Genomic DNA, 26,250 nt, shown 5'->3' on the forward strand with positions numbered 1-26,250 from the left:
AATTTATTTTTGTTACAGATGTTTCTCCTTTTCCCCCTCCAGACACCCTCCTCCCCATTCTGCCCCCCCCCCCCAAGCATTGTTGTCTTATGTCCATTGGTTATGCATACATACATATAAGTTCTTTGGTTAGGACTTTTTAAAAATATGTTTTTATTGATTCTAGAGAGAGGAAAGGAGAGGGTAGGGAGAGAAAGAGAAACATCAATGAGAGAGAGATCACATCAATTAGCTGCCTACTGTACACCCCCCACTGGGGATTGAGCCCACAACCTGGGCATGTGCCCTGACCAGGAATCGAACTGGTGACCTCTCGGTGCTTGGGTCGATGCTCAACCACTGAGCCACACCAGGCAGGGCCCTGATTTGGATTTTTACCACCCCATAAAGACTAATTGTATGTTTGTCTTTGTGTTTGTGTAATACCATGTTTAATATTTACCTTTATAATATTGTTTATCCACAGTAGTATGTAGGTAAAGTCAAAGGAGTTTGTGTTTGGTAAAATTTTACCTCTTCCTTTCTTTTTTTGTAATTTTAGGAGATTCCTCAGCAGTTGAATGGGAGTGATTGTGGAATGTTTACGTGTAAATATGCAGATTATATGTCTAGGGACAAACCTATCACATTTACTCAGGTGAGTGAAGACCCTTCCTCATCCACTTGTTACTAAACAAGACGAATTTAGCGCGTGTTACCAGTGCCTGGTACACATTAAGATCTTAATAATGGTAGCCGTGCCTCTGTCATTGCCGTACCCTGGGCTGTAGTCCTCTCTTCCTGGGGACTCGTGCCACTGCATCTGCTCTCGGGTTTATCCTAGTCTTTCGTGACCATTGGGTCAGTCGCTGTCTTTCACCTCCAGTGTTCGCTGGTTTCTGAGTATTGCTGATATTTTTAGCCGAAGGAGGCATGTCAGAATGTGTAACAGCAAGGGGAGATCAGGCCTTATGAGAACGTAAGCACAGGTCTAAAATCTAACTATGAATACTGCTTTCCCCTTCTGTTCTACTTGTTACTGGTTCTCCAAGCCCTGCATTTGAGTGAAAATTAAAATATGTTGGAAACCGTTGAGAATTTATATTTGTAATAGTGGATTCTCAACCTTTTTACAACCAAGTCCAACCCCTTAAAAAAATTTTTTTTTTCTTTATTGATTTGAGAGAGAGAGAGGAAGGGAGAGGGAAACAGACAGAAACATCGATGAGAGAGAACGTCGATTGGCGGCCTCCTGCATGCCCCCCACTGGAGATTGGGCCCACAACCTGGGCATGTGCCCTGACCGGGAATTGAACCAGCGACCTCTTGGTGCATGGGTCCATGCTCCACCACTGAGCCACACCGTCTGGGCTAAAGGTATTTTCTTAAATAGACCTCATTTTGATAGGTGTTGTCTATTAAACTATACTTATTGAACAGTAGGACTGATAACCCCATTTCAAGCTTTTGGGCAACATGAAATAACCAGAGCTCCGATGCTGAATTAATACCGTTCCAGTCTAAAATAAAGTTAGTAATAATTTCAGCAATTTTATTAGGAGTAAATGTAGTTTTTTACAACATGTTTTGAGCTATTTGAAATGTACAAATCCATGTATTAAGACTGTTCAGGTCTCTCCAGGTGGGCAATCACTATAGTGAAGTGGTGTGTCGGCTGTTTATAATGAGACACCAGGAGACCTCAAGGGTGTAAACTTCGGATTTAATCAAAAGGAGGACTAGTTGAGTTACAGGTGTTTTGGATGTATCTTGTATGTTGCTGCTTTGAAAACTGCCCCATGTAGTGATTATCAGTTAAAGCAGAAAAACATACTAAGTGAAGAATCTCGTTCTTTGATGCTTCTAAATAGCAATTGATTATTTAATGACGTGAGATTTGAAGGGAAGAAGTTCCTATTCCAACACTATTGGCACGACTCTCAACCAACTGAGCTGCACCGGCCAGGCTGAACATTACTGGCCAATGTACATTTGGTAGAGCAGAAAAAAATTTTTGGATTTAATTTGTTTTCTTAGAGTTCACGTTTTTCTCGTATTAAAAACAGAATATATTAATTTTAGAATGTTTTGAAAATATGTATAAGTAGAAAAGTTACTGATTGTGCCACCACTTGGATATTCCCATTTTTGGTACATGTTTTTGTTACAAGGTTGTTGGGCTCTGCTGTGTAATTCTGCATCTTGCTTTGATTTTCCTTAGCTTATAAAACTACTACTGATACATATTATAATAAACATTATAAACCTCCTTTTTTATGGCTTCATAAGTCTGTACCATGAGATCAAAAAGCCAAGGCTTACCCAAAGGACAGGGGCACCCTCCGTTAGGGACACGGTTGCACCTGGACGTGGGTGCCGCACAAGTGGAAGTAACGTGTGTGTTGTTCCTGGATTCTTTGCAGCACCAGATGCCTCTCTTCCGGAAGAAGATGGTGTGGGAAATCCTCCATCAGCAGTTGCTGTGAGATGCCCTGCCCAGTCCCTTAGCTACTGGTGATTTCATGGACGAACGTTTTCATATACCTCATGCATTGTGGGTTAAAAGTCCCTGCATCACCTGTTTTCTCACAGGTACTGAGCTGCCAGATGTGCATGAAGGCCCTGCACCCTAGAGTCCTGACTTGGTATGCGGAGGGCTGCTTGCAACCCTGTTTGTAAGACTGTGCCTGCTCAGAGCCCTGGACTGTTCAACCCACATAGGAACAAACGCTAATTAATAATTTTTTTTAAAGATTTTTTTTTTTCCCTGTGAATGTGGAAAATGCAGGATTTATTCTATGAGTTTTTTTTTTTCTGTGTTCACGCATTCATTCGCTCACTCAGTTGCAGACATAATGGGCAGTGGCTGTTTTCTGCTGCTCTTTTATGGTTAACTCTGAATTACTTGTTTGAACTATTTATTTCTGAAAAGAATGTTAATCAAGCTGCCACTCCCTGCTGAAGATGTGGCGGAGAATAGGTGTGGGGAGAGGAAGGAAGTGTTAATTAACTTCTCTAACGCTGGAGCAGTAACTGCCAACTTGAAGCTGGAGGGGTTTTTTTTGTTTTTTTTTTTTTGAGGCTTGAAAATGCCAGGAGAAGCACTGGGGTGTAGGGCTCTGATTGCCTTTCAGAGGGAGTCTGACTCCGGCCTGGCACGGTGTCCGGCCTGGCACGGTGTCGTGGAGAAGTGGAACTGTGGCCAAGGGACTCTGGCTACCCAGGCATCTTCAGAAGAGTGTCGTGGTCATCTAAAGAGGCTTTCCTTTCTGGAAATGAGGTGACTGCTACTCTTTAAACTGGATTTGAAGAAACTAAACCCGAAATCTTCGTTTTCATCCCAGATCTGGTTGAGTATAAACCTCAGAATTGTAAGGGCTGGCCTGAGCTGTTTATTTCAGAAGATACTATTCCATTAAAGCTATTTTTCCCCAAAGTTTTTTTTTTCTGTGTAGAAAGCTGAAATTAAGTTTTGTATCCATTAGAATTTACACCCCCCCACCCCCATTCCACCCCTACTGAAATTTGTGGAAGAAAATTTAGTACTTGGCTCTGAGGTTACCAGTTATACAATAATCTATTTTGCATATGAAAGTTTGTATTTAACTTTTTTGTTCATTAAAAACTTTACAGTGGTTATGCATTTTTAATTTCAGAAAGTTTTAGAGTTGGTCAGAACATATTTTGCAAGATCTAGTGCCTAGTGTTGCTTTTCCAATGTGTAATAAAAGGTTGCCTGGCAGAACCTGAAAAGTATATGCTGAAATGATTTCTACCCTTTTCCCTACTAAACTCCCAGACTGGTCCTGGTACACAAAAGCGAGAGGTAAAACCGGAAAAATTGGGCATGTGTTAGCTATGAATCAACATGTCTGCCACCTGGAGGGCCTCAGGCTGCTGGTCACAGACGCATTATTGCAGCCAGTTTTCCCTGAGACGTGTTAAGTCCTGGGGTGGGACCTGGGGCCTGGGATGCGGATTGAAACTGCTGCACCTACTTGACGGCCAAAGTAGAGACACGTGTGCGTAGGGATGATTGAAGAGTGAGCCAGCCGTGCTGCGTCTCCCTCTACTCGGGCTGCACGGAGAGCCCTTCTGCAGCTTCTGGTCCTTGCCCGAGGCTGCTGGAGTGGGGCCAGTGAGTACTGGGTCATCGTTACACTAGAAACAGGTTCCCACTGGGGCTAGTAGGTTTCACCTGAGAACACAGGTTAACTGGTTCCATGTGGGGTGAATCCTATCAGGAATGGCAGTTTGTATCCTGCCCGTCTGAGTGAGGCTGGGGTTAATGTATTTGTATTACATTATAAGCACCTGAGGGGCTTCACAGAGCAGCTGTCACTGAGCTTCCCTTCATGTGTACTTTTCAGGACCACTCTTCACACTCTCCCAGGACCTAATGAAGTTGATGAGAGCAGAGGGTTAGGTTAGAGACGGGCATGCTACTCAACCCTGACTTCCTGAATTTAATGATACTAGAGGCCATGCTTCTCCAGGCCCTCATCTGTCTCGTGGTGCAGAGAAACTTGTTGCAAACAGAATTCTTATATCTAAACAGTTTATGAGAAAAGCAGGCAGGTAATAAAAACAGCTATTGATTTTATCAATATAGCTATATATCCAATATTGAAATTATCAACATTAAAGTCAGTGAGATGATATATATTTTTTATTAGAGTAGTTTGGAGGTCTGATAAAAAGGTGGCGTGCACCATTGTTCTTTTTTAGTAGGCAGTCTCTCCTAAAGATTGATTCAAATGCAAACAAACCAAAACTGTTGGTGAGCAAATGTCTTTCTCATGTTTGACCTTGTATCAAAGTTGGGATGCGGGTGGGAGGAAGACAGACTCGGGGTACGTGGAAGATGTTCTGCAGAGGCCCTGTTCTACCTCAGCTCCTTAAGGCTGTTAGACTTCTGATCTCTGAAATGTGAAGCCCAGCTTGGGAAACGCCCTGTCCAGTGTGGATGTTCGCCTGCACCGGGAGTAGCTTGGTGGTGGGACCAAGGTGTGGGTGGAGGGAGAATGCGTCCTTGGAGGTATATTGAACTTCTGATACAAATAAATAAAAAGGTAGAGAAATTTAAGTAATAACCTTAGTACTGTAGCTCAGTTACCTTGTTTCAATTGGCTTTTGTGAACTCATTGGGAATCTAATTTCTCTATGGTAGTTTCTTTGAGAAAAACGAAAGACCCCCAATATTTAAACAAACTTTTGGTACTTGTTTGTAAGTTTGGGATCTGCTGGCTGTATTGCTTTGATTATTTTTCTTTAAATATACCTAATACATATAAAGAAAAGATTTGAGTGTTTGAAATAGGTGTTGATTTTATCTACCAATAAATTCATCTCTTTAATTCAGTGGCTTTCAATTTTTTTATTCCAAGTTAGCAATAAATGTATCTTATATTGTGACCAATACACCACATGTATGTCATGATTATATGTGGATGCGAAAGTTTTACTAAAACATTACTTATTCTTACTACCCTCCGAATTTTATTTTGATATTTTTTAAAATGTGCATTGTGACCACTAAGGTGATTGCTAAACCCACAGGTGGGTGGAAACCTAGAAACACTGCTCTAAGTGAACTGACAGCAAGATGCAAATGATGTTTAAAACCATAAAGCATGAGACTACAAAGATGTGATAAATGAGGGACTGTTTTGAGATGAATCAGTAGGAAAACAGTCCAGAAACTCAGCAGAAATGTGTTATAAACAGTGCCCGTTCTTACATTGGCTTTTCCTAAAATACGTTATGTAAAAGTCCTCTTCTGTGTAGGATGTAAAACAAAGGATTCTATGACCCAATGAATGTGTGTCCCGTGTGATGCATAGCAAACAACAAATTAATATCTTAATCTGGCATTTCTGAAAACCTGGACATTGAGCCTTCTCTGTGACACCTGTGGAACTATTGTGTGGGGAAGTACTTCGGAAAGTGTCAGGAGAAGAACACAGTTCTTAGAAGCAAGTGCGTCAAATATACCCTGGGGAAGCATCCTCCCCTCCCCTGCTGCCAAGCACAGCGCCTCCTGAAGATCATATGGTGATTTTAAAGTCTCTGGTTCTCCCTGGCCAGTTTGGCTCAGCGGATAGAGAGTCAGCCTGCGGTCTGGGAGAGACATAGGTTCTGTTCCCACTAAGGGCACATACCTTGGTTGCAGTTTGTCCCCGGTCCTGAGTGTGGGTAGTGACACACTCGATGTGTCCCTTTCACGTCGATGTTTCTCCCTCCCTCCCACTCTATCTGAACAAAATATCAAAAAGGAAAAAAAAATAAAGTCTCTGGTTCACACTTATATTTTCTTTAATTGTATCTATCATAGATGTTCATAGTAGGAAAAAATGCTTCTAAAAGGTAAAGAATAAGAATTTCACAAACCACCCAGAGTAAATAATTCTTAGTATTAACATTTTAGTATAAGTCCTGGTCTTTGATATATATACTCCTTCATATGTGTATGAATAAGTGTGTGTGAGTGCTTGTGCATGTATATATTTTGTTACCATCAAATATAGACTAATAAGATATATATGCCTATATAACCCCTTTCCACTTCATCTAACTTGACCATATTTTCATGTCAATAAAAACTGACATTGTAATTGCAGCATAGTGTTCCAGCATATGACTAAAACATGATTCATTTAATTCAGTATTGGACATACCATCCTGCACAATATTTGGGTTATTCTCTTAGGAGAAATTCTTAGAATTAAAATTTCTGAGTTAAAGTTATATATAGCAAAAAAAAAAAAAAAATCAGGGAAAGAAATCTCCCATTCATTGATACTTGGACTTAATCTTACTGGTACACTTTATAAGACATAATCGTCACCCTCCAGCGGTCAGCAAATGTGGCTCATCTGGACTCACCTGTTATTCAGAGGGGACAAGAGGGTCTAGAGTATTTCAGCGCCAAGTCCTGACATGTCATTCTACCTAAAGACTTAAGAATGCCTTCCTAACTTAAAAAGAAAAAAGCCTGTTGCATCATCTAATAGTTCATTTTCAAATTTCCCTGATTGTTTCAAAAATTAGATTATAGTCCAATCTGGATATACAGTGGGCTGGATGGTGGCCTTCAAGAACGTAAATCTATGTCAATCTCTGGAACCTGTGAATATTACTTGCTTTATAGTTTATTTTATTTTCATCACCATTTATCGCCCCATACCCTCTTCCACCTCCCCCCCTCACAAGCACCACAGTGAATAATACTCTCTATGGCAAATGATGTGATTAAGTTAAAGATCTTGAGGAATTTATCTAGCATTATTGGGTGAGTCCGAAGTAATCACATGCCTTAGAAAAGGCAGGAGTTTTGACAGAAGAGGTAGTAAAATTGGCCTAGGCACTGTTTATACTTGATGCCCATTTTTGTGGGGGGAAAATATGTTTATGCGTATCTAAAACAAAATCTAGAAAAAGACACCCAGTGTTTTAAAAATGGTTGTCTAGACAGGCTCTGTTGCGTTATATAAACGTTGTGTTTGGAGGCAATGAAACTGCGGAAGCAGAGACTAGAGTATTGCTGCCCCAGGCAAGAAAGCCTCAAGCCACCGAAGTTGGAAGAGCCTTCAGGGGTTGGCCCAGCTGACACCTTGAGTTTGGACTTTAGGCTCCAGAACTTTAAGAGTGAATTTCTGTTGTTTTAATCCATCAAACCTGTGGCAGTCACAGCAATCTCAGGAAACTAACACGGGGTCCAAATAAAATGTATGCATTGCCTTTGGTTGCCCTGATCACTAGAAGGATTGGAGGCAATGGGAATATTCTCATCTTCACTAGTGGGGACACACTAAGTGCCTTGCATCCATGCCCAAGTCACTGCTTTTACAGGGAGCCCCGAGGTAATGCTGGAGTGTATCTTCTATGGCGTTTTCGCTCCACACCAGCTGTTTCTGAGAGCTAGTAACACTCATGGCTTCTAGAAAGACAGTAGCTGTATGTGGCTGATAAGAGCTAGAATAGAAAAGTAGCCTGTATGTAAGATAAGCCTTAAATTTTAATTCATCAGCACCTTAAGGGGAATGTTGAGAGGAAAGAAAAGGCCACAGCAAATATTGACAGTAAACATGAGGGCAATCGGCTAGTCATGTACCTCGACATTAGCAGTCACAGGCCAAAGAAATCTCCGTTAGGCTCCAAGACAATGAGAAATTTGGATGCATGTAAAATGTAGGCTAGTTTCTAACACCTACAGCGTGGGCTTTTCATAATTATCATGGGGTTGCCCCTATTGCCTCCTTCCCCGGGTATGTAGGAATGACGGCCAAATGCTGTTCATACTGCAGTCCTGATGGCATCTCTGCCCAGTCAGAGTCATTCAGATCCCAAACTGCAGCCAGGCTATCAGTGTCCCTGCTTCCCTTAGCTGCCCAGTGTTCTCTCCCACCCTTACCCCTGTCCTGTCAAGATGCCTTCTTTCTATCTATGGCCAATTGTTTCCTTTGGATCTTTCTTGAAAGCCCTCCAAATTTCTATCAATCCTCCTTTTCCTCAAGTTGGTAAGTTCTCCCTCCATGCTGCAACCCCCTTCCGATCTCCGCCAGTCTGGGTCGTCTTCCCTTCCAGAGCTCCGTGCTGCAGGAGACATCTTGAGGCAGAGCTGGGGGGAAACTAGGACAGAGGGGATGGATGTTCAGGGCTACTCACCGTGTCTGGTGAGAGGTTAGAACATTTAAAACCACTACGGGGCCCTGGCCGGTTTGGCTCAGCGTTTAGAGCGTCGGCCTGCGGTCCTGAGAGACCCGGGTTCGATTCCCGCTAAGGGCACATACTTCAGTTGCAGTTTGTCCCCGGCCCTGGTCGGTTGTGCAGGTGGCAGCCACTCGATGCGTTCCTTTCACATCGATGTTTCTCTCTCTCTCTGTTCCTCTCTCCCTCCCACTCTACCTGAACAAAAAATGGAAAAATGTCCTCGGGTGAGGATAAAAAAAAAAAAAAAACAACCACTACAGGTCATGGGTTCCCGAGGGGTTCAATCCAATGGAGCAGGGAGGGGCTTTTGCGCTGTAGGCTGAATGCATTTCAAAACCTTTGTTATTGACCCAAGTCTCCATTTAACAACGGTCCTTTTATTTTGCATAAAACCATGCTCAGGACTTTTCTGGGTTGTCGGAATGTCTTGTCAAGACAGAAAAAGCCTGGGATTTATACAGAAGAAATTAATACACTGAGTCCACATGTGGTGAACGAGGCACTCACAGAAGCTGCGCGTTTGCGGGGGGAGAGGGGAGAGCTGCGTCGTCAGGGCTCACGCTTGTGCCGCCCTGGAGGGGGGAACTCGGGTACCTTGAACTCAAGTGCTAAACCACCCAGAAGATGGCTCGTGAGAACATCCTTGCTTAGGAACAAGGCCAGCGGGTCTCGTTCCTGTCTTCCGCCTGGCCATGTGGCCTCCCCTCCACTGCTGCAACCTTAGGGCAACTTCTGGATGCTCTGGACCCCAGCGAGGCAGGTATCTGTTAGCACTTCCTCCCCTGTCTCTCATGTTCAGAGACAAGCATTTGGAAATGGGCAGTTTAGGAACTGGAGTTAAACCTCAATTTCTGCCATCTGGAAGGAAGGCCAAGGAAGGAAACCTGAGCAGCGGAGTCCAGGGGGTGCATTTATGGTTTGTCTCCTCTCCCACCCTGATTCCTCCTCATTTTGACAGATTCATTACCAAGCCCTCAGGCCTAAACTTAAGGCCCTTTAAGGATGTGCTGTTTTTCTGGCTGTTCATTGGACATGCACATCTCAACCTGAGAAAGAGTTTTCATTAATAACTCTGGTCAGGAACCCCGTGGCTTCTCTGAGGCTACTGGCCTATAGTTGTTTCTCCTGAGGGTAGTGGGCTTCAGCCCTGAATGGGGGAGGAGAGATGGAGCCATAGGTCCTTGGCTCTGTAATGGCCACACGAGGAGATCGTGTATCCCTGCCCATATCCACGCCCACACAGCAGAGAGAGAACAGCTGGCCTACACGCCATAAAACTTTAACATCAGCACCACAGAAGTGGAAAAAAATGGGAGAATCGGAAGTACAGATGGGACATAGGTAAGGAACACGTTTTCAGTGAGTTAGGAGCCCTCAGAGTTTGTTAGGAGGATGTGGCTACTGTGGGACCCAGCAATTCACCGCCATCGGTCCCGCCATGCTCTGAACGGTCACCCCTGAAATCCTGGCTGACCACTTCTGGCAGTGGCCTCTGGCCGAGCCCACAGACCTGTGAACAGAGGCTCGGAGAGGCAGGCCCACCCTCATCCAACCCTTTCAGATCTGGGACACTTTCAGTTTGGCTTCTGGGGAGGGCACGGTCCTTTCTCCCTGGAATTGTCAGGCATGTTGTCCTCCCCCTTCCTCCCATACAAAGATGAACTCTTTCCCTGGCCAGGCTTCAAGTTCAATAAAGACGGGCTGGTCTTACCCAGCTTGATAGGCAGCCACTCCACCCCTCTGGCTCCTGGTTCTCCAACTTGAGCACAAATGGGAGTCACCTGGAGAGCCCGCTGAAACGGACTGCTGGGCCCCACCCCCAGAATGCCATTCAAGGTGGACCCCAGAAACCTGCATCTCTAAGGAGTTCTCAGGTGATAATGATGCTGCTGGTCTGGGGACCACACTTCTCCCAAAGACCTTGCAGGAGGAGCCATCCTGCTCGGCAGCTTCCCAGGCCTGTCCGCCTCCCTGCGTCCCCAAATCAAAATAAGAGACCAAGACACTGGGATCTTGTTAGCTGGATATATTTCATTTTTTTGTTTGTTTGTTTGTTTTTGTTTTTGTCACAGAACACTGTTTGCAGTAGAGGAAACTGGCATCGCAGTCTGGTGGTAAATGGCTGGTTCACATAAACCAGTGCATGTCCATCCTGTAGCGCAAAAAGCCCTAACGGCGCGTACCCTATTGAAATTCAGGACATCTCCGACATTTTCTCTCTGTTTTTTTCTTGGTCATCTTTCTGTTTTAATAAACGTTTTCAAGGTCTGTCCAAAAGAAGGCCACGCGGGTTCCTGGCGAGCGGAGGCCGGCGCAGGGCGGCGGCTGCTCACTGGACTGTCCCCTTCTCCAGGCTGGCAGTTGATATCGTATTTTTTTTCCAACTCATTTTTATTAAAAAAATAAAAAAATGCTCCAACTATCAGTTTTACAAAATCTCTAAGGGAAACACAAGAGCAAGGTGCTGAGGTAAAAAAACACCTGAGGTAGCTTTCTTTTGTGTGTTTTTTCTCGTTAAAAAAATCTGTAAATTTAACGCCCTGGGCCAACGACCTCATGTAAATTGCTATTTTCTTCCACATTTTTTTTTTTTTTTTAATAAAGAAAGAAATCATTTTGCTGAAAACGGATGGCTTATACACCAAAATGTAAAAAAGACACAATATATTCTTTCTTTGCGGGATTTTCCTTTGTTTGGTTGGTTTGATGGGTTCCTGTTTCCTCCTCCGAAAAGCTAGGACAAGTACCATTGACTCTTGTTCTTTTGAGTAACCAAGTGTAAGTTGAGGCTGGTTGGTGTGTTTCGCTTTTGTTCCTTTTGTGTGATGTGATACTCAGAGCACTGCTTTGCCTGGGGGGTGCAGAGAGCGGGGTTCAGACAGAGGGCTGTGGGGTGAGAAAGAATGGGCATGAGAAGAATGGGAGGGAGGGAGGACGGGGAGAGAGAAACAGAGAGAGACAGAATTATAGAGCAGTATGCAAAAACCAGCTTAAAACCTGTGAAGCGAAGAGAAATGGGGATGTGAGCTCGACAGGGATGAAGAGAGACAGAGTTTCCTCTTCAGAGAGACGGTATCCCTTCTGTTGACATACACAGGTGACCCAGAACTGCTGTAAGTGTCCTTTTGATGAGACTTCCCTCCGGGTGAATTTTGTGTGGGTGGTCTTGCAGCTCCTTGCTAAACCATTAGACCTCCCAAAGACCGACTTTATTCCTTCAAGTCTAGAAAAGCCTGCTTTCTCTTTAAAAAGAAAAAAGAAAATTAATACTTGATTAAAAATTGGAGTTAGTTGAGTTATTTGATATATTATTTCTAAAATATATTAACGCTGCAGGCACCCTGTGTAACCCACAGGCCACATATCTTAACATCTTTCCCTTCTAATATGTACACACATGTACAGAGACAATTTTCCACAAAGAGAAAAGGGTGTGAATTTTGCTTTGCTTGGAACACATTCACCTATGTTAGTTCAACTAAAAGGGATAGCGTGGTGGGCGTTAAGGAGAGATCCGAGTGGATGGTGAGGTGGATGGCTGGGAAGCCTGCAGAGGCCCTGGGGAGCAGGAGGCTGGGCGCAACCCCGCGGCCTGCCCTCCCCTCCCCTCCCAGCCCCGGGGTTCTCTGGCCTCTGCAGAGTCCCTGGCACTCCGCAGACTTCTCATTCCTCAGGATGGTCTTTGGTTTGCTCCCGAGCTGGCTGGCTGTTTGGTCTCATTCTGGCAGGTGTTGGAAGGGCTACATTCATCCACTGTTTGCTGGTGCCTGTGGGAGCCTCACTTGCTGCGCTGCGAGGCCACTCCCTGAGGGTATTTCTGCTCCTGCTGCTTCACCTGCTGTACAATTTCCCTGATCTTGCGCTGTGCGGTCTGCAAGGGAGAGGAAGGGATGGGGAAAATGAACCCAGTTCTGAGGGTAAGCGGTGGGTGAAGGGGCAGGGGCGGGGGTGGGGTGGGACTTGGGGAAAGGAGGTGGTGAGCTCAGCAAAGCCCACCTACCTGCTAAAGCCCTTACTGTGGGGGCCTTTCTGCCTAGAAGTGGCTGAGTTCCCCTCACCCCACCCCACCCCCAAGGCTGCCGGGTCAAGGATAAGGGGGTGGAACCCCAAAAGCTTCCAGTTAATTGCTCCACAGGCCAGGAAGCAGAAACAGGGCACCACCGACCAGAGGACCTGGCAGATCAGAGAGCATCCCCTCCCAACAAGACACACAGTTCCCAGGGCTGCCCACCCACGGTTCTCTTCACTAGGGAGGACGTCAGTGTGCTTGCTGGGAAGGACCACAGTACAGGAGACGGGGAGAGGTGAGGAACTGGAGCCGACACTCCACCCTGCACAACTGAAGAAACATGAACCCTCAGTGGACAACCCCCCACTGCAGGGAGACCCCTGCGCGGACTGCAGGAACTGGGGGCTCCCGGCCCTGCAGGGGCGAGGTGGGGAGCAGCAGCATGGCCCCTCAGGTCCCCAGGCAAGGAACCGCCGGGGAGAGCAAGCTGACTGCTCAGGCACCCTTCGGTGTGGGCCTAGCTCAGACGGCTCCTGCTGGCTCAAACAAGGACCCAATGTGCTCTCTCCCAACCCAAGCAACAGAAAGCACCTAAAAGAACCAGGCCCCAGGATGCGAGCCACGGGCCCTTCCGGATGAAAGAGAAGCAGCTGTGTGGAGTCCGGAGTCTTGAGGGGATGTTGGTGTGGAACGGAGGAGAGGGAGGAGACGTGAGCTTCTCCTGTGATGAGCATTTAACCCTGAACTGTGAGATTCTGGCACCCAGGCTGGTTCTCAGGGCCATGCTGGGGAGCCCCAAGGGTGGGCTGCCCCTGGTACGTGGTTCCCAGCAGGGAAGGGCTGTGACTGAGGCCTGAGTGGGAGGGTGAGGGGAGTCAAGCTCTCACACGTAAGCATTTCAGGGGGCTTGACATGTGTTTAGCTTGTCTCCCAAGCTCTACACTCAAGTCCTCTAGCATACTTGGGGACAGCGGTGACGAGAACGCGTGCCTGAAGCGCTCCATCTGTGGGGCGGGGTCGGCGTGCTGGGGTGTGTGTGCAGGGGCCGTGGCCACCTGACAGGCCACCGATAGCTTAAGCAGAATTGAAGAGACTGGCAAGAGAGACCAGATCCTCCCAGCACAGGTACCTGGCTAGCAAAGAAATGCCCAATAATTCGGACGATCACTTCCTCATTTTCATCTGGCGTTTGGTCACGAGGCACGATGACTTCCGCGCTGGTCAAGTTCTGCAGCTCGTTCACCTGTGAGGGGAGACAGGTGGGCTCGGGCAAGTGGGAGAGGGCAGTGGTGGAGGGCGAGGAGGCGGGAAGTGGCTCCCATCCTGCAATCCAGCACACTTCTGGGGCTCCCTGCACCGTGGGGCACATGGGGCCACGCCGGCTTGGGCCATAGGAGGCTCCAGGACAGGGAGAGGGCCTCCAGCCCCTGAGATCATGGAGCTGCTTCTGGGGCAGAATTCTTACACTGGAGTTCTCATCAGTGTGGTTCCACACATGCTCACAGTGACCCCAGGCTTCCCAATAACCCAGGAATGAAAGTCACGCCTGGACAGGCTCTCCTGGCTGCCAAGCCTGAGCCGACAAGGTCAACGTGGCTTTCTTGACGATGCGCAGCTCTCTTCCCTGCTCTCCGTTTTCATTCTTGCCTCTGAGCCTTCTTATGCTGTTCCTACCCTTGGGCTGCTGTGCTTTCTTCCTGCACTCCTGGGCCCAGGCCCACCTCTTCATGAAGCTGCCAGCCCATGCTGACCTTGCCTTCTCTCAACCCCGTCTCCTGCCCTCTGTGCTCCTTGCCTGCCTCAACAGACCACCCTTCCTGACGGTCTGCGCCCTGGTCCCTCTCCCGCCACAGGGCTGAGCACACACAGGTAGGAGGGGACAGCTGACAGTCTCTGCAGGGGGAGGGTGCACACAGAATTCAGTGACTGGCTCTAAAACGACTGGATAGGAGACTGAAGGACTTAGGATTCTAGTCCCTGGTGGTCTTATCTGCTTTCTTTTGCCCACTTCACGCCAATTTGCCCAGAGCTCGGCGTGCATGCCCTTGGATGCTGGCCACACTCCTGGACATGGGGAATCACACGCATGCCATGCAACTTTATTCTTCTGCGTAAAGGTAACTCGTTCTATCCAGAACTTGGCTTTGATTCCTTTGGGAGTTTTTATTTAAAGAAAGCAGCAAACACACACACACACTCTCCGCGCGCGCGCGCGCGCGCGCTCTCTCTCTCTCTCTCTCTCTCTCTCTCTCTCGACCAAGTTCCTGCCACTCCGGCTTTGCCAAGGAGCACAGGCTCTCCTGGAACTTCTCCGGGGCGATCCCCACAGGGCGGGTCCCTGGGTCTGACGGACAGCTCATTTCCAAGGCTGCACAGTTCTCTCTCTGCTACTTTCCAAATTACACTGCGGTATTGCCACCTTCAGGTTAAAAACCTTGATTATTTTGTTACAAACTATTTCCTTCTCGCCTACCATCCTGTTGCTAAACTGGCTCCCAGGAGCAGATGGCCAGGTTTGGGTGGGCGGCAGACCGAACCTGTGGCTGGGAGCGTGAGGGCCTCTGGGGCACTTCGGGAGAGTCTGAGAGTCGAGGGTGCAAGACACCAGGTGCCGTGGGCCTGGGGCGTGTCATTCGGGGAAGATGGTGGTGTGCCAAGGGTGTGCTCGGGTGGGACCCTACACCCTGTGAGTTTCCTGCTGCCGTGTGTTCAGGGAGAGGAGACCACGCCCCAGCCTGTACCGAGGGGGGTGTTCCTGGGTGCAGGAACCAGCGCACACACTGGGCTCTAGGCAGCACCACAGACGGGGCCCTGGCTCTGAGTGACGCTAACTACATTTTGGTTCTGGAAGAACCGATGGGGGTCAGGGAGAAGGCGGGCCAGGCAAGAATCAGCCCCACGGTGACGCCAGCTCAGAGTGAACTTACGGTTTTGCCGCCCTTGCCAATCACCCGGCCAGCTGTAGAGGAGGGCACTCTGATGTGGGCTTCCAGCTTCACCTCTTCTTTGGGGTTAAAGAAGTTTTCTTCTTTCAGTTTCCCAAAGATCCGCCCTTGAGCCTGAAAGAGCAAGAAGCGACGTTGAGCCTCGCGGCTGCCAGTCCGCCTGCTTCGTGCTGCAGCTGGAATCCGAGCCCAGCAGGGGCACACCCCAGCCCCAGGCTCTCGGGTCGGAGAGGGGACGCCGTCAGGGGCGGGCGCTGCTCCTGCCACATCCAACCATGGCACTGTGCCAAGTGTGCACTGGCACTCCGGTGGCTTCATGGTTTGCACAAAGCCACCACCCCTAGGAAGCTTTCGGTATGTTGGGTTGGGGGAGGTGGTGAGGGGGCAGAAACACATGTCACTTCTGCATCCCTGGCCCCTATAACCTTTGCCTGAATGAATCTGTCGGGGAATTCTTAATGTCTTCCCACTATGACATGTTCAGACCTGGTTATTACAGGATAGAGGTGAGGATGGTGGTGATGGGGTCTGATGAGCCTGATTCTGCTTTTTTTTATCCTCACCCGAGGACATTTTTGCATTCATCTTCAGATAGAGCAGGAGGGAGAGATGGAGGAAGAGAGAGAGAGAGAAACATCACTGTAAGAGAGACACATGGACTGGCTGCCACCCACACGACCCCAACAGGGGCCAGGGACAATCTGCAATCAATGTACGTGCCCTTAGTGGGAACCGAACCCAAGAGTCTTTGGTCTGTGGGCCAATGCTCTAACTGCTGAGCCAAACCGATCAGGGCCTGATCTTGCTTTTTTTTTTTCTTTTTTCTTTTTATCCTCACCCGAGGACATTTTTGCATTTATCTTCAGATAGAGTGGGAGGGAGAGAGAGAAAAACATCAATGTGAGAGAGACACATCGAGTGGCTGCCACCCACACAACCCCAACCGGGGCTGAGGACAAACTGCAACCGAGGTACGTGCCTTTAGCGGGACCTGAACCCGGGCCTTTCTGGTCCACGGGCTGATGCACTAACCGCTGAGCCAAACTGGTCAGGGCTGATCTTGCTTTTTAATGCCTAACTTCAAAGCCAGTGTAGCCAGAGGTTATTGTTCTTAAAATATACATATATATATGTGTGTGTGTATGTACACACACACACACACATATAGATAGATGTAATTTATATTACCTAAAATTCACCATTTTAAGGAGTACACTTTAATGTTTTTTTTAGTATATTCACTTTGTTGTACAACCATCACCACCATCCAGAACATTTCCATCTCTTTCCCTCAAATAAAATCCCCATTATCAGTGAGCCCCGACTCCTCCCTCTTCCCATCCCCTGGCAGGCACGATTCTGCTTTCCGTCTCTCTGGATTTGCCTTTTCTGGGCATTTCATATAAATGCAACCATATGGTTGTGCCTTGTGAGTCTGCCGCCTCTCAGTTACCGTGGTCTAGGTTCATCCACGTGACAGTGCATCAGAGTTCCATTCCTTTACGTGGCTGAGGAATATTCTATTGTGTGGACACACCACATTTTATTTATCCAATAATGAGCTGAAGGGTTTTTGTTCTTGAATGGTTCTACATGTGTTAGTTTTATCTTCTCAAATTTTAAATATTTTTTTTGGTTTTTGAAAGCCTATTTGTTAAAACTGGGGACAGGGAACCAAGAAAGGGCTCAGGGAGTGGAAGCAGCAGGAAGCTCAGGAAGGAAGCGAGTCTTGGTGGGGCTGCTGCAGCTCGCTGGAAAGTCAGAGAAAAGGAGGCCTTGGGGACAGGATGAACTGCCGCTGCCCACTGCTAGCCTGGCTGCGTGCCTCGTGGGGCCCCTTCGTGTTTAAGAGATGCACGCCTGTGGGGGGAGCAGAGGAGGAAGGGAGAGGTGCTGGCATGCCCCCTGGAGGGAGAGCACGCCTACGTGTTTTTAACGATGAGGATTATACCTTTATAAATGTTTCTGACTTTTAGAAAACCCAAGTGATCATTTTCCTAGGAGAGAATAAAAGACAGAAACAAACAAACAAACAAAACAATGCACCCACCATGCCATGCTGTGTCCCCTTGCACCCCATGTTTATGCCTTCATAGCCAAATGAGTCTGAAACATCCATCCTCAAAGCCATGGCTGAATCCGCAACAGTCCAGGAGGGGCCATGTGAACTGGGCACTGACAGACAACCCACTTTTCCAAGGGAGAGAGGGGAAGGAGGGCTCCAAGCAGAGGGAACAGCCTGGAGGTGGACGACAGGGTGAGCCTGAGACCAGGAAGTGGCAGGAAGGGAAATGGAGGTTGGGTCTCCAGAGAAGAGCCCTGACCGAGCCTGAGGTGGCTGCTACCTCCCAGAAGACCTTCAGTCACCACAAACAGGCTGCCCTGTGCCCAGGTCTGCAGGGCTCAGGTGGCCCTTGGCACTGACCTTGAACTGGGCTTCAGGCGGGCCGGTGATGATGACCATCCTTTCGCTGACATCCGGGCCCTCCGCGGGGGCAATCTGCAGTCACAGGGACAGGGAAATGTGCTGTGAGCTGTGTCCCCCCAGGCCCGCCTTCTCGTCTCAGCGGACAGCACACACACCGGCAGGGTCACAACGCGGTTCTAACTCAGCTCCCAGCGGCCGCCGGCTGCAGGTCCCAGCCGAGCCAGAGCAGGTGCAGGGGCTAGGAGACGAGCTGAAAGGCTAATTCATGATTCACGTTGACCAAGCCAGTTCTGCCACCCTGTCCACTTCCTCGTGGCTCTCGGCTGCCTTGCTCGGATTCTGCAGACAGCACCCCCCCCCCCCCAGTTGTCTGGCATTCACCGGCCTAGACCAGCGGTCTGAGAGACCGTGGACTCGGTTTAGAATGACATTCCCAAGCAGACTCCCTCCTCAGGACCAGGAGTGAAGACGGAAGCAAATGGGACCCAGAGAGGTGAGGCGACTGCCAAGATCACAGGGTGAGCAGGAGCCGGAGCCCGACCAGGAACTGCTGTCCCCAGCTGGGCAGATGCTGGGCAGTGAGGGTGAGCTCAGCTCTTGCCTGTACCCAGAGCAGTCCTGGGGCACAACTCCCCAACCTCAGCTCCACCCTCCCTTTCCACCTATTGGTTAGTGTCAAGCTGTCTCCCTGCCCTGTTGGCATCAGACGTGCCGCTGGCTGAGGCCTCCGTAGACTGGTGAGGCAGGGGGTGGGGGGCTCCTTGGAGTGAGAGCTTGCTTCAGGGACAGATGCTCTCAGACACCTGTTGGGATAAAGGGATCTAGCAAAAAACAGATTGATTTTAAAGATCAGGTAATTTCCGCCTGACCAGTGTGGTTCAGTGCTTGAGCACTGACCCATGCACCAAGAGGTCGCCGGTTTGATTCCTGGTCAGGACAGGACACATGCTCAGGTTGTGGGCCCGATCCCCAGTGGGGGGCATGCAGGAGGCGGCCAATCGATGTTCTCTCTCATCCATGTTTCTCTCTCTCTCTCTCAAACCAATAAAGAAAAAAATAATAAAACTGACAAAAATCCACTTTCTAAAAAAACAGAAGATCAGGCAATTTCTCTCACACAGACCTGGCTTCCCTGGTTTTCTCTTCACTGCTCTGGAGCGAGGCAGAGGCCAGGGAAGGAGCAGGTGGCTGGCTCGGCGAACAAACATCCACACACCTGGCTGCAGAGCCCACCCGTTCTGGCTGCTCGTCCCAGAGGTCATCAGCAAAGGGACACGCCGCCACTCGACCTTTCTGGGACACAGAGGGACTGTGGGGATGCTGTGGGGCAGTGCCCACAGGGCTGGTCTCCCGCACTTTCCGGAAGGCCTGCTGAGAACGATTCTGGGCTAGCACTCAGGCTGATACAGCGGAAAAACACTGGGCGGACGGCACAACCTGGTCAGACCTTGGCGCTCACACTCTCTAGCTTTGTGGCCCTTGTTACTCTCTGGGCCCCGGGTCCTATGGACAATGGTAAATACAGAGCTACTGCTGTAATTACCCCAGGAGCCGCTCCGTGTCCTACTGGTCAGCAGAATTTACATGTAAGTCCTGCCCCTGCCTATCTTGGCTGTGTCCCTATACCGCTAACTCTCCTGGAGGGGAAAAAAGGGAGGATATGATGACTCCTCAAGTCCTTGTCAGGTGAAATCATCCCCTTCTGTCTCCTGTACCGCATCTCAGACCACAGGACTGCACGACTCGGGGTACAGCCAGCCCTGGGGTCGTCCACACCTACCCGGCCCACCAGGGGGCGGGACAGCACAGCCCGGGCCGGTCTCCCCTGCCACAGGCCTGCTGGGTGCCAAGGCCCCCGTGTGCCCCACCCCTGGCCTCCAGCACCTCCAGCTCTCGCCCAGTGTGCCCACCTTGCAGGTGGGATACATGAGGCCTGCAAGGGGAAATGGTTGACCCACAACAAGTCCTTCTGTGCTCTCACTGCGTCCTTGTTCTGCCCTACTCAATGTGTTGTTTCTGCTTTTCTCTCCACACTTGCTGTGGGAGAAGTTCCAGCTCTTCTCAGGGACAGACTGCAAGCATTCTCTCTCTCCACGTCACGAGACTTCTCGTTCGGCGGAATTCCAGGTCGTCCCATGGCAGCAAATGACTTTACGTAACAACGGAAACTCTGTTTCCACAAGTGTTTCATGAGGCTTGGGATGTGCTCAGCATTCTGCCCGTTGAGTCAGAGCTGATAGCTGGGCTTGGAGCAGGACCAGGGTCGAATAACCCTTCCCTCCCAGCTTCTCTGCCGAGTCTTCACACTGCTCGAGGAGGCAGGATGTGGGTCTGTGACTGCAGCTACGCCTGGACTCAATCCTTCCCATCAACCAAGCGGCCTTCCTTCCTGAGCTCTCTCTGCAGTCCCGGGGCTTCGTATCAGGTTATGTCACCAGCTTTTTGTTTAGCTACAGTCTATCACCCATCGCTTTCCAAAGAGGTTTTCATTCAAACTATGTTTTCAAAGTTCACGAGTTTGTGAAGCGGAGACTAAGTTAAAGCATCAGAGCGCTGAACACTGCTAAGTACAAACGACTGCTCCACTTAACGTCCACTCCCTCAGCCTGGGAAAAATCCTCAGCTTTTCAGGGAGAGGGTAAGGATAACCCAAAGAGAACTGGGATGGCTTATCGGTTATTAACCTGTTAACCGAGCGGGACGTATAAATACGTCAAACGTTGCATACAGTAAAAAGGGAATTCCCCGGTTAACAGGTTAATATCTTTTTTTTCTAATTCAGTCGTTAGTTGAATAAAAAAGGAATGAGAGAGGTAAAGATGAGAGCAGATGGGAATGTTCTGGAAGCAAAGTTTTCAGATGCTGTGGGATTCTGTCCCTGGATGGCACAGGGGTTGCCATGCTAGGGACTGGTAGAGAAACAAGGGACCCAGGTCGGGAGGTGGTGGAGGAAGAGGGTGGGACAGACATCTGCTGAGAGATGCTTTACCTTGATGGAGGCCCCGGCAAATCTAGCCAGCTGTTTAATGTGTGCCCCCTTCTTCCCGATGATGGCCCCCACAGCCTGGGTTGGGATGAAGAGATTCACAATCTCCTGCTCCGGGTACTGGAAGGCAAGACAAGACACAAGACATCTCCAGAGGGGTTACCGAGCATCTCCTATGGGCCACATGGTGAGGTGGCCCCAAGACCAAGAAAATGGCCAAAGTGGTACATGGATTTTTGGTGGCCTCGGGCTCTGCAGGTGTGAAGCCTGAAGCATGAACCTGAACACAAGCGAGCATCCCACAACAGTCGAAATGCAAACTCCTCCTGGGCGTCTCCACCTTTGTTGGACACAGGAGCTTTCCATTCACAGGTTTTCTTCCACACACAAAAGTGGTAAGTGTTTCACATGTCTCCAGACAAGAAATCAATCAAATGTTCCAGCCTGGGCATAGGGCACTCTGTCAGAGGGAAAAGAGCACTGCCCCATCCGTCTTGTAGCAGGAATGGCACTTTCACTAGAGCGGTGCCCGATCAGGCCGCCTGGTGACAGCTAGAGAGACATGGGCGAGGCCACAGGGGTCCATCCCAAAGGGGTATGCAGAAATATAATGACCCCATTTGCTGGACTTTGTTCAAAGATCTTTGGACACTCTGGTCTTTAGCCCAACACCACCTTCCAATTTGACCTGTTGATCACTCATCTGAACCAGTTTTCCCGCCGCCTACAGGGCCGTAAGCATCAGCAGGATGTGGACTGGACAGCACCCGTGCTTTGAAGAACCTCTAGTGCACCTGAGCGCTGGCGAGTCTGGGGTGCGCCTGCCCTGAGATGTGTCATCCCGGGACGACCTGGAACCACAGGACCCAGCACGCACGCCGTGAACATTCACCGGTCAGTCCACCAAGGACTACGTGGTGCCAGCCACAGGCAAGGGAAAAGCAGCAGATGGGGCTGAACTGAGGGGCACTTACGGAGTGATGATGCGGGAACGGGCCGAACTGGTGAGGGGGGTACAGGCTGGAGAAGTATCCGGAGTGTGTCTGCAGCATGAGAGAAGAGTCAGTCAGCAGGCGCCCTCGGGGACAGTCACCAAATTCGGCGGCAAGATTATCACACGCAACACAGGCTCTGCACCATCACTTGGCCACACGGCCACGTCTACACCTTTCCTGCTGAGGCCCAGATCCTGGCTCCACTCTCCCCCTCGGAGCCCTGGGCCAGCCCAAGGTTAGCATTTCTAGCTGAGCCGTACGTTAGACACCTAGGAATGTACCAGGGGCACACGAGCACGCACACGCACACGCACATGCACATGCGTGGAAAGAGTGCGAGAATCTGAGTCACATGGAACAGGCAAATGTGCTCCTGGGGCCCATCAGAGCATTTCAGAAAAAATGGAGAGACTGAGAAAAGAGAAACTTAAAAACAGTGAAAGGAGAGGAAGAGAATGAATACACACATGGTGTGTGAGTGTGGGGGTGGGCAGGGGACAGGAAGGCAGATGTGGATAGAACATACAGAGCTCTTAGGAGAATTACATTTAAACAGGAGAGGTTACACTGACTATCTCCTGTGCACTAGGCATCGTGATAAGATACTTTGCGTATATTCTGAACCGCTTTTAATTCTCACAATGGTCCTGGAAACAGGAATGTGTCTGATTTTATATATTCTGATAGACAGGACATTGACCAGAATCCCCAAAGTCTAGCCGACATGCCTATCACAGGAAAGGTGAATGGCTCTGAGCACCAATCCCTCAGGCCCACCTGCAAGAAGCCCCCCAGGGAGGCTGTTCCAACAGCAGTCAGACATGGGTGCAGCTTGGGAGTGAGGAGACTCAGCTTTCACTGGAGGGCCCTTGAGCAAACCTGGTACCCTTCATCTCCTGAATCTCCATCTGAACTCTGAACTCCAGATCACAACTTCGCCTTATGACACAACAGGGACAAAAGAAAACTGTTCCCTGTTCTGAGCCTGGAGAATGGACTGACTTCGGAGGAAGAGAGATGTAATCACTGCGGGGCAGGTCTCCCAAAGGTGCTCTAGGTGACTTCCTGACTTAGGGCTGCAGTGACACGTTATGCCCACAAGAGGGGGCTATGAGACCAGCGTTCTCATGGCAACCTTCGGTTTTTGAAAGTAGGCTAAGTGAGCAGCTTTGGCTCACTTGTTCCTGCCTTTCTTGAAGAGCATCAGCTCCAGACCCCTCTCTGTGCAGGCCCCCGTTTTGAGGGCTGTCCTGGGCCATGGAGGGTGGGGAAGAATTCCTGTAGGTTTTGTGCTCAGACAAAGCTCTAACTTGGGGAAAGGATGCTTCTGCCCTCTTCTCATCCAGACAGCCTTTCCTTTAAGCCCTCACAACAGAAATAATTCTTTTGAATTGTTATTTGCCTTTTTCTTACAAAAACTCATGTGAGGCCAAGAATACACAGGCCACAGGGTGGTTAGTAGTCATAGTTCAAATACTCCCAACCATAAACCTACTAAATTTAGATCTATCATTTGGGTTAGGAGAGAGAATTAGCTGTAAAGGGTAAAAAGAACAAATTCCCCACTCCCTTTTTTTATCCATGAGTTACTACAGCCGGAAGGTTGTGTGGAAAGAACCCTGAACTCAGCAATTAGGAGCTCCTTCCTACCTGAGGCTCTGCCTTTGGCTACAAAAGTTGGTTTTGGGAGTCAAAAAACTTAAGGCTGAATCACTAGCTCTTTACAAATTGGAGCCTTTCTGAGCCTCATCCACAAATGGACTAAAATAACATTTAGATCTTATATTGTTGCGGGGTCATTCAATCATCCTTTCCTGCAAAAGATATCTGAGCACCTACTACGTGTGAAGCATTGTTCTAGGTGCTGGGGCACAGCTATTCAGACAGAGAAGGCCACACTGCCGCCATTTTTACAGGTTTTACGTTCTACTGGGGAGGCAGACAAGTACTGGGAAAAAACTGAAGAGGGCGATGTGAAGAAGGGGAGCTGCGGAGATGGGGGTGGGATGGCGACTTTAGCTGGAGACTCCTGGAAGGGTCAACCTGAGTTGGGAGGAGGTGGAGTCTTATGCCAGGCCCGGGGGAGGGAACCTTCGGAGCATGGTTCTCAGAGGAGAGGTCCAGAGCTAGGAAAGGGGTTGGCTTGTTTGAAAACAGAGAGGAGACTGTATAGCAAAAGCGAGTAAGAGTACAGCAGGATATGAGGGGGAGGCAGGCAGGGCGAGATCACGCAGGGCGAGATCACGCAGGGCGAGATCACGCAGGGCGAGATCACGCAGGGCGAGATCACGCAGGGCGAGATCACGCAGGGCGAGATCACGCAGGGCCTCGTGGGCCCTGGCTGGGACATGGATTTAACCCTAAGTACTTTGGATACCTTCAAATGATGTTACGTGGCATTCAATAAGGTCACAGGAATGGAAGAACCTGTCATCAGGCATTGCATGGTTGAATGCATGTGTATTAAATGAATACTTATTTATGATAAAACGTGTGGCTTCTCAGAGCCTACTTTCTATTTCCCATCCACCCAAGCTTACACGGCATCTACAACCTCAAGTGGAAAAGGGCTTTCAAAACATCTCAGTCATCATAATCAGAAAAGTAACCTGTCACCAACCTGGATAAATGTTCTCCTGAATGGGAAAGCGTGTTGTAGCCATCTAATGGGTCATGGCCCCAGGGAGGGGGCGGTCAGTGTGGAACTCCAACCCCAATATGGCAGTTGGACTGTCTCAGTTTGAGGTTCCCCAGCTATTTTATGACAGAGAAGCTACTTTATTTTTGAATGTTTCAAAAGCATTATGACACGGGGGGGGGGAGGGGGGTATGGGAAGAGGAGGATTGCTGGTGAAGATGCCACTGTCAGGTGCCCACAGGCAGGTAGCAAGGGGCTGGTCATTATCCATGGTTCATTTGAAATGATGAGTGTGAGGGGACCTGCTGTCTGCTTCTCCTCTATGCTTGACTATGCTGGGGGGTAGGCAGAGGAGTATATATCAAATACATCTGTGGTCTGGCCGGTGTGGCTCAGTGGTTGAGCATGGACCCATGCACCAAGAGGTCGCCGGTTCGATTCCCAGTCAGGACACATGCTCAGGTTGTGGGCCCCAGTGGGGGGCATGCAGGAGGCAGCCAATTGATGGTTTCTCATCATCGATGTTTCTATCTCTCCCTCTTAGTTCCTCTCTCTAAAAAAAAAATCGATAAAGAAAAAAAAATTAAAAAACAAAACACATTGGTGAAAATTAAAAAGGGAAATATAAACAGTTGGGCCTGCTTTTCCTGGAAGAGCTGTAGGGTCCTTAGTTCCAAGCTGTTATCTATGACCATTTTATGCATGATTTGGGTGACAGTCTGCAGTGTAAAGAAATCAGGGGTGGAAAGAGTGAGGGGTGAGAAAGGGGTAGTGGAGAGGGCAAGGGTCAGGCTTACAAATTCTATTAAAAAGTTTAAACAGCTTCAGTACAATGACAGAGGGATGCCATGCTGCAAAGAGGGCAGGTGCTCACCTAGGAACCAGGGAGAGGGACATGGGCCTGGGCCGGGCAGTAGACTTGGCCAGAGGGGTCAGTGTCATGGGAGAGCTTTTGAAGACTCAGAAGGTGCACTGCTCTACCCCACTGGTCAAAGGACCTCCTTACAGCGCTGCTTATCCACTCTGTGCTCTCCTAGGGAAACCCCCGGGGCTGGCGGGGGATAGAGAGGGGTAAGCTACAAGAGGCAGAGCAAGGTCTGAGCACAGACCTCGTCTCATTCTGCAGTCCAGGATCTTAACCTCTGCACCCAACACTGCTCCCCCGGTGCGTGGTATGGAAAAGCTCCAACACGATTAGATAATGACAGCTCTGTTGAGTTTATTTAAATACATGAAAAGACCAATAAGAGAACTAGATTGATCTGGGAAATTAAACGCGTGATCAGTGAAGTAAAACCTCAATAAAAGCCATAGAAATAACAGAACGGACACTTGTGAAAAGCCAGTTGGTGCATTAGAAGATTAACCCGTTCAAAACAAAAAGAGGGAATTAGAGACATAAAGAGCAGAATGAGATCTTTGATCCATCCATAAGTGGGAACTCCAGAAGGAGAAAACAGTGGAACTAGGAGCAATATCAAAATTAATCATAGAAGCAAAAGATTTTCCTGACCTAAAGAAAAACTCGCATCTTCAGATCAAAGGGCTCAGATTCAGT

The 26,250-nt window shown here is 48.8% G+C and overlaps 2 protein-coding genes across 6 annotated transcripts in view; one reads left to right on the top strand and one right to left on the bottom strand.

Moving 5' to 3' along the window:
- SENP2 (SUMO specific peptidase 2) overlaps positions 1-2,781 on the top strand; it is a 33,612-nt gene extending 30,831 nt beyond the window's left edge. For 4 of the 5 annotated variants that reach the window (XM_036242605.1, XM_036242603.1, XM_036242606.1 and 1 more), the window contains 3 exons: positions 542-637; positions 2,403-2,461; positions 2,572-2,725. In XM_036242605.1, the coding sequence (XP_036098498.1) occupies positions 542-637; positions 2,403-2,461; positions 2,572-2,578 (162 nt within the window). In that variant the 3' untranslated portion in view covers positions 2,579-2,725. Of the gene's footprint in view, positions 1-541; positions 638-2,402 lie in introns of all 5 variants that reach the window. The other variant, XM_036242602.1, reaches the window with a different exon arrangement.
- A 9,498-nt stretch (positions 2,782-12,279) lies between these two features.
- The window catches only part of IGF2BP2 (insulin like growth factor 2 mRNA binding protein 2), a 151,805-nt gene continuing 137,834 nt past the window's right edge, over positions 12,280-26,250 (bottom strand). Inside the window, exons 12-17 of the mRNA XM_036243447.1 lie at positions 22,034-22,102; positions 21,063-21,179; positions 18,071-18,145; positions 15,628-15,759; positions 13,830-13,943; positions 12,280-12,562 (exon numbers count right to left, since the gene is read on the bottom strand). Coding sequence (XP_036099340.1) covers positions 12,470-12,562; positions 13,830-13,943; positions 15,628-15,759; positions 18,071-18,145; positions 21,063-21,179; positions 22,034-22,102 — 600 coding nt within the window. The 3' untranslated portion in view covers positions 12,280-12,469. The remainder of the gene's footprint in view (positions 12,563-13,829; positions 13,944-15,627; positions 15,760-18,070; positions 18,146-21,062; positions 21,180-22,033; positions 22,103-26,250) is intronic.

The sequence above is a fragment of the Molossus molossus genome, unplaced genomic scaffold (assembly GCF_014108415.1).
Source record: "Molossus molossus isolate mMolMol1 unplaced genomic scaffold, mMolMol1.p scaffold_m16_p_5, whole genome shotgun sequence".
NCBI classification, from domain to species: Eukaryota; Metazoa; Chordata; class Mammalia; order Chiroptera; family Molossidae; genus Molossus; species Molossus molossus.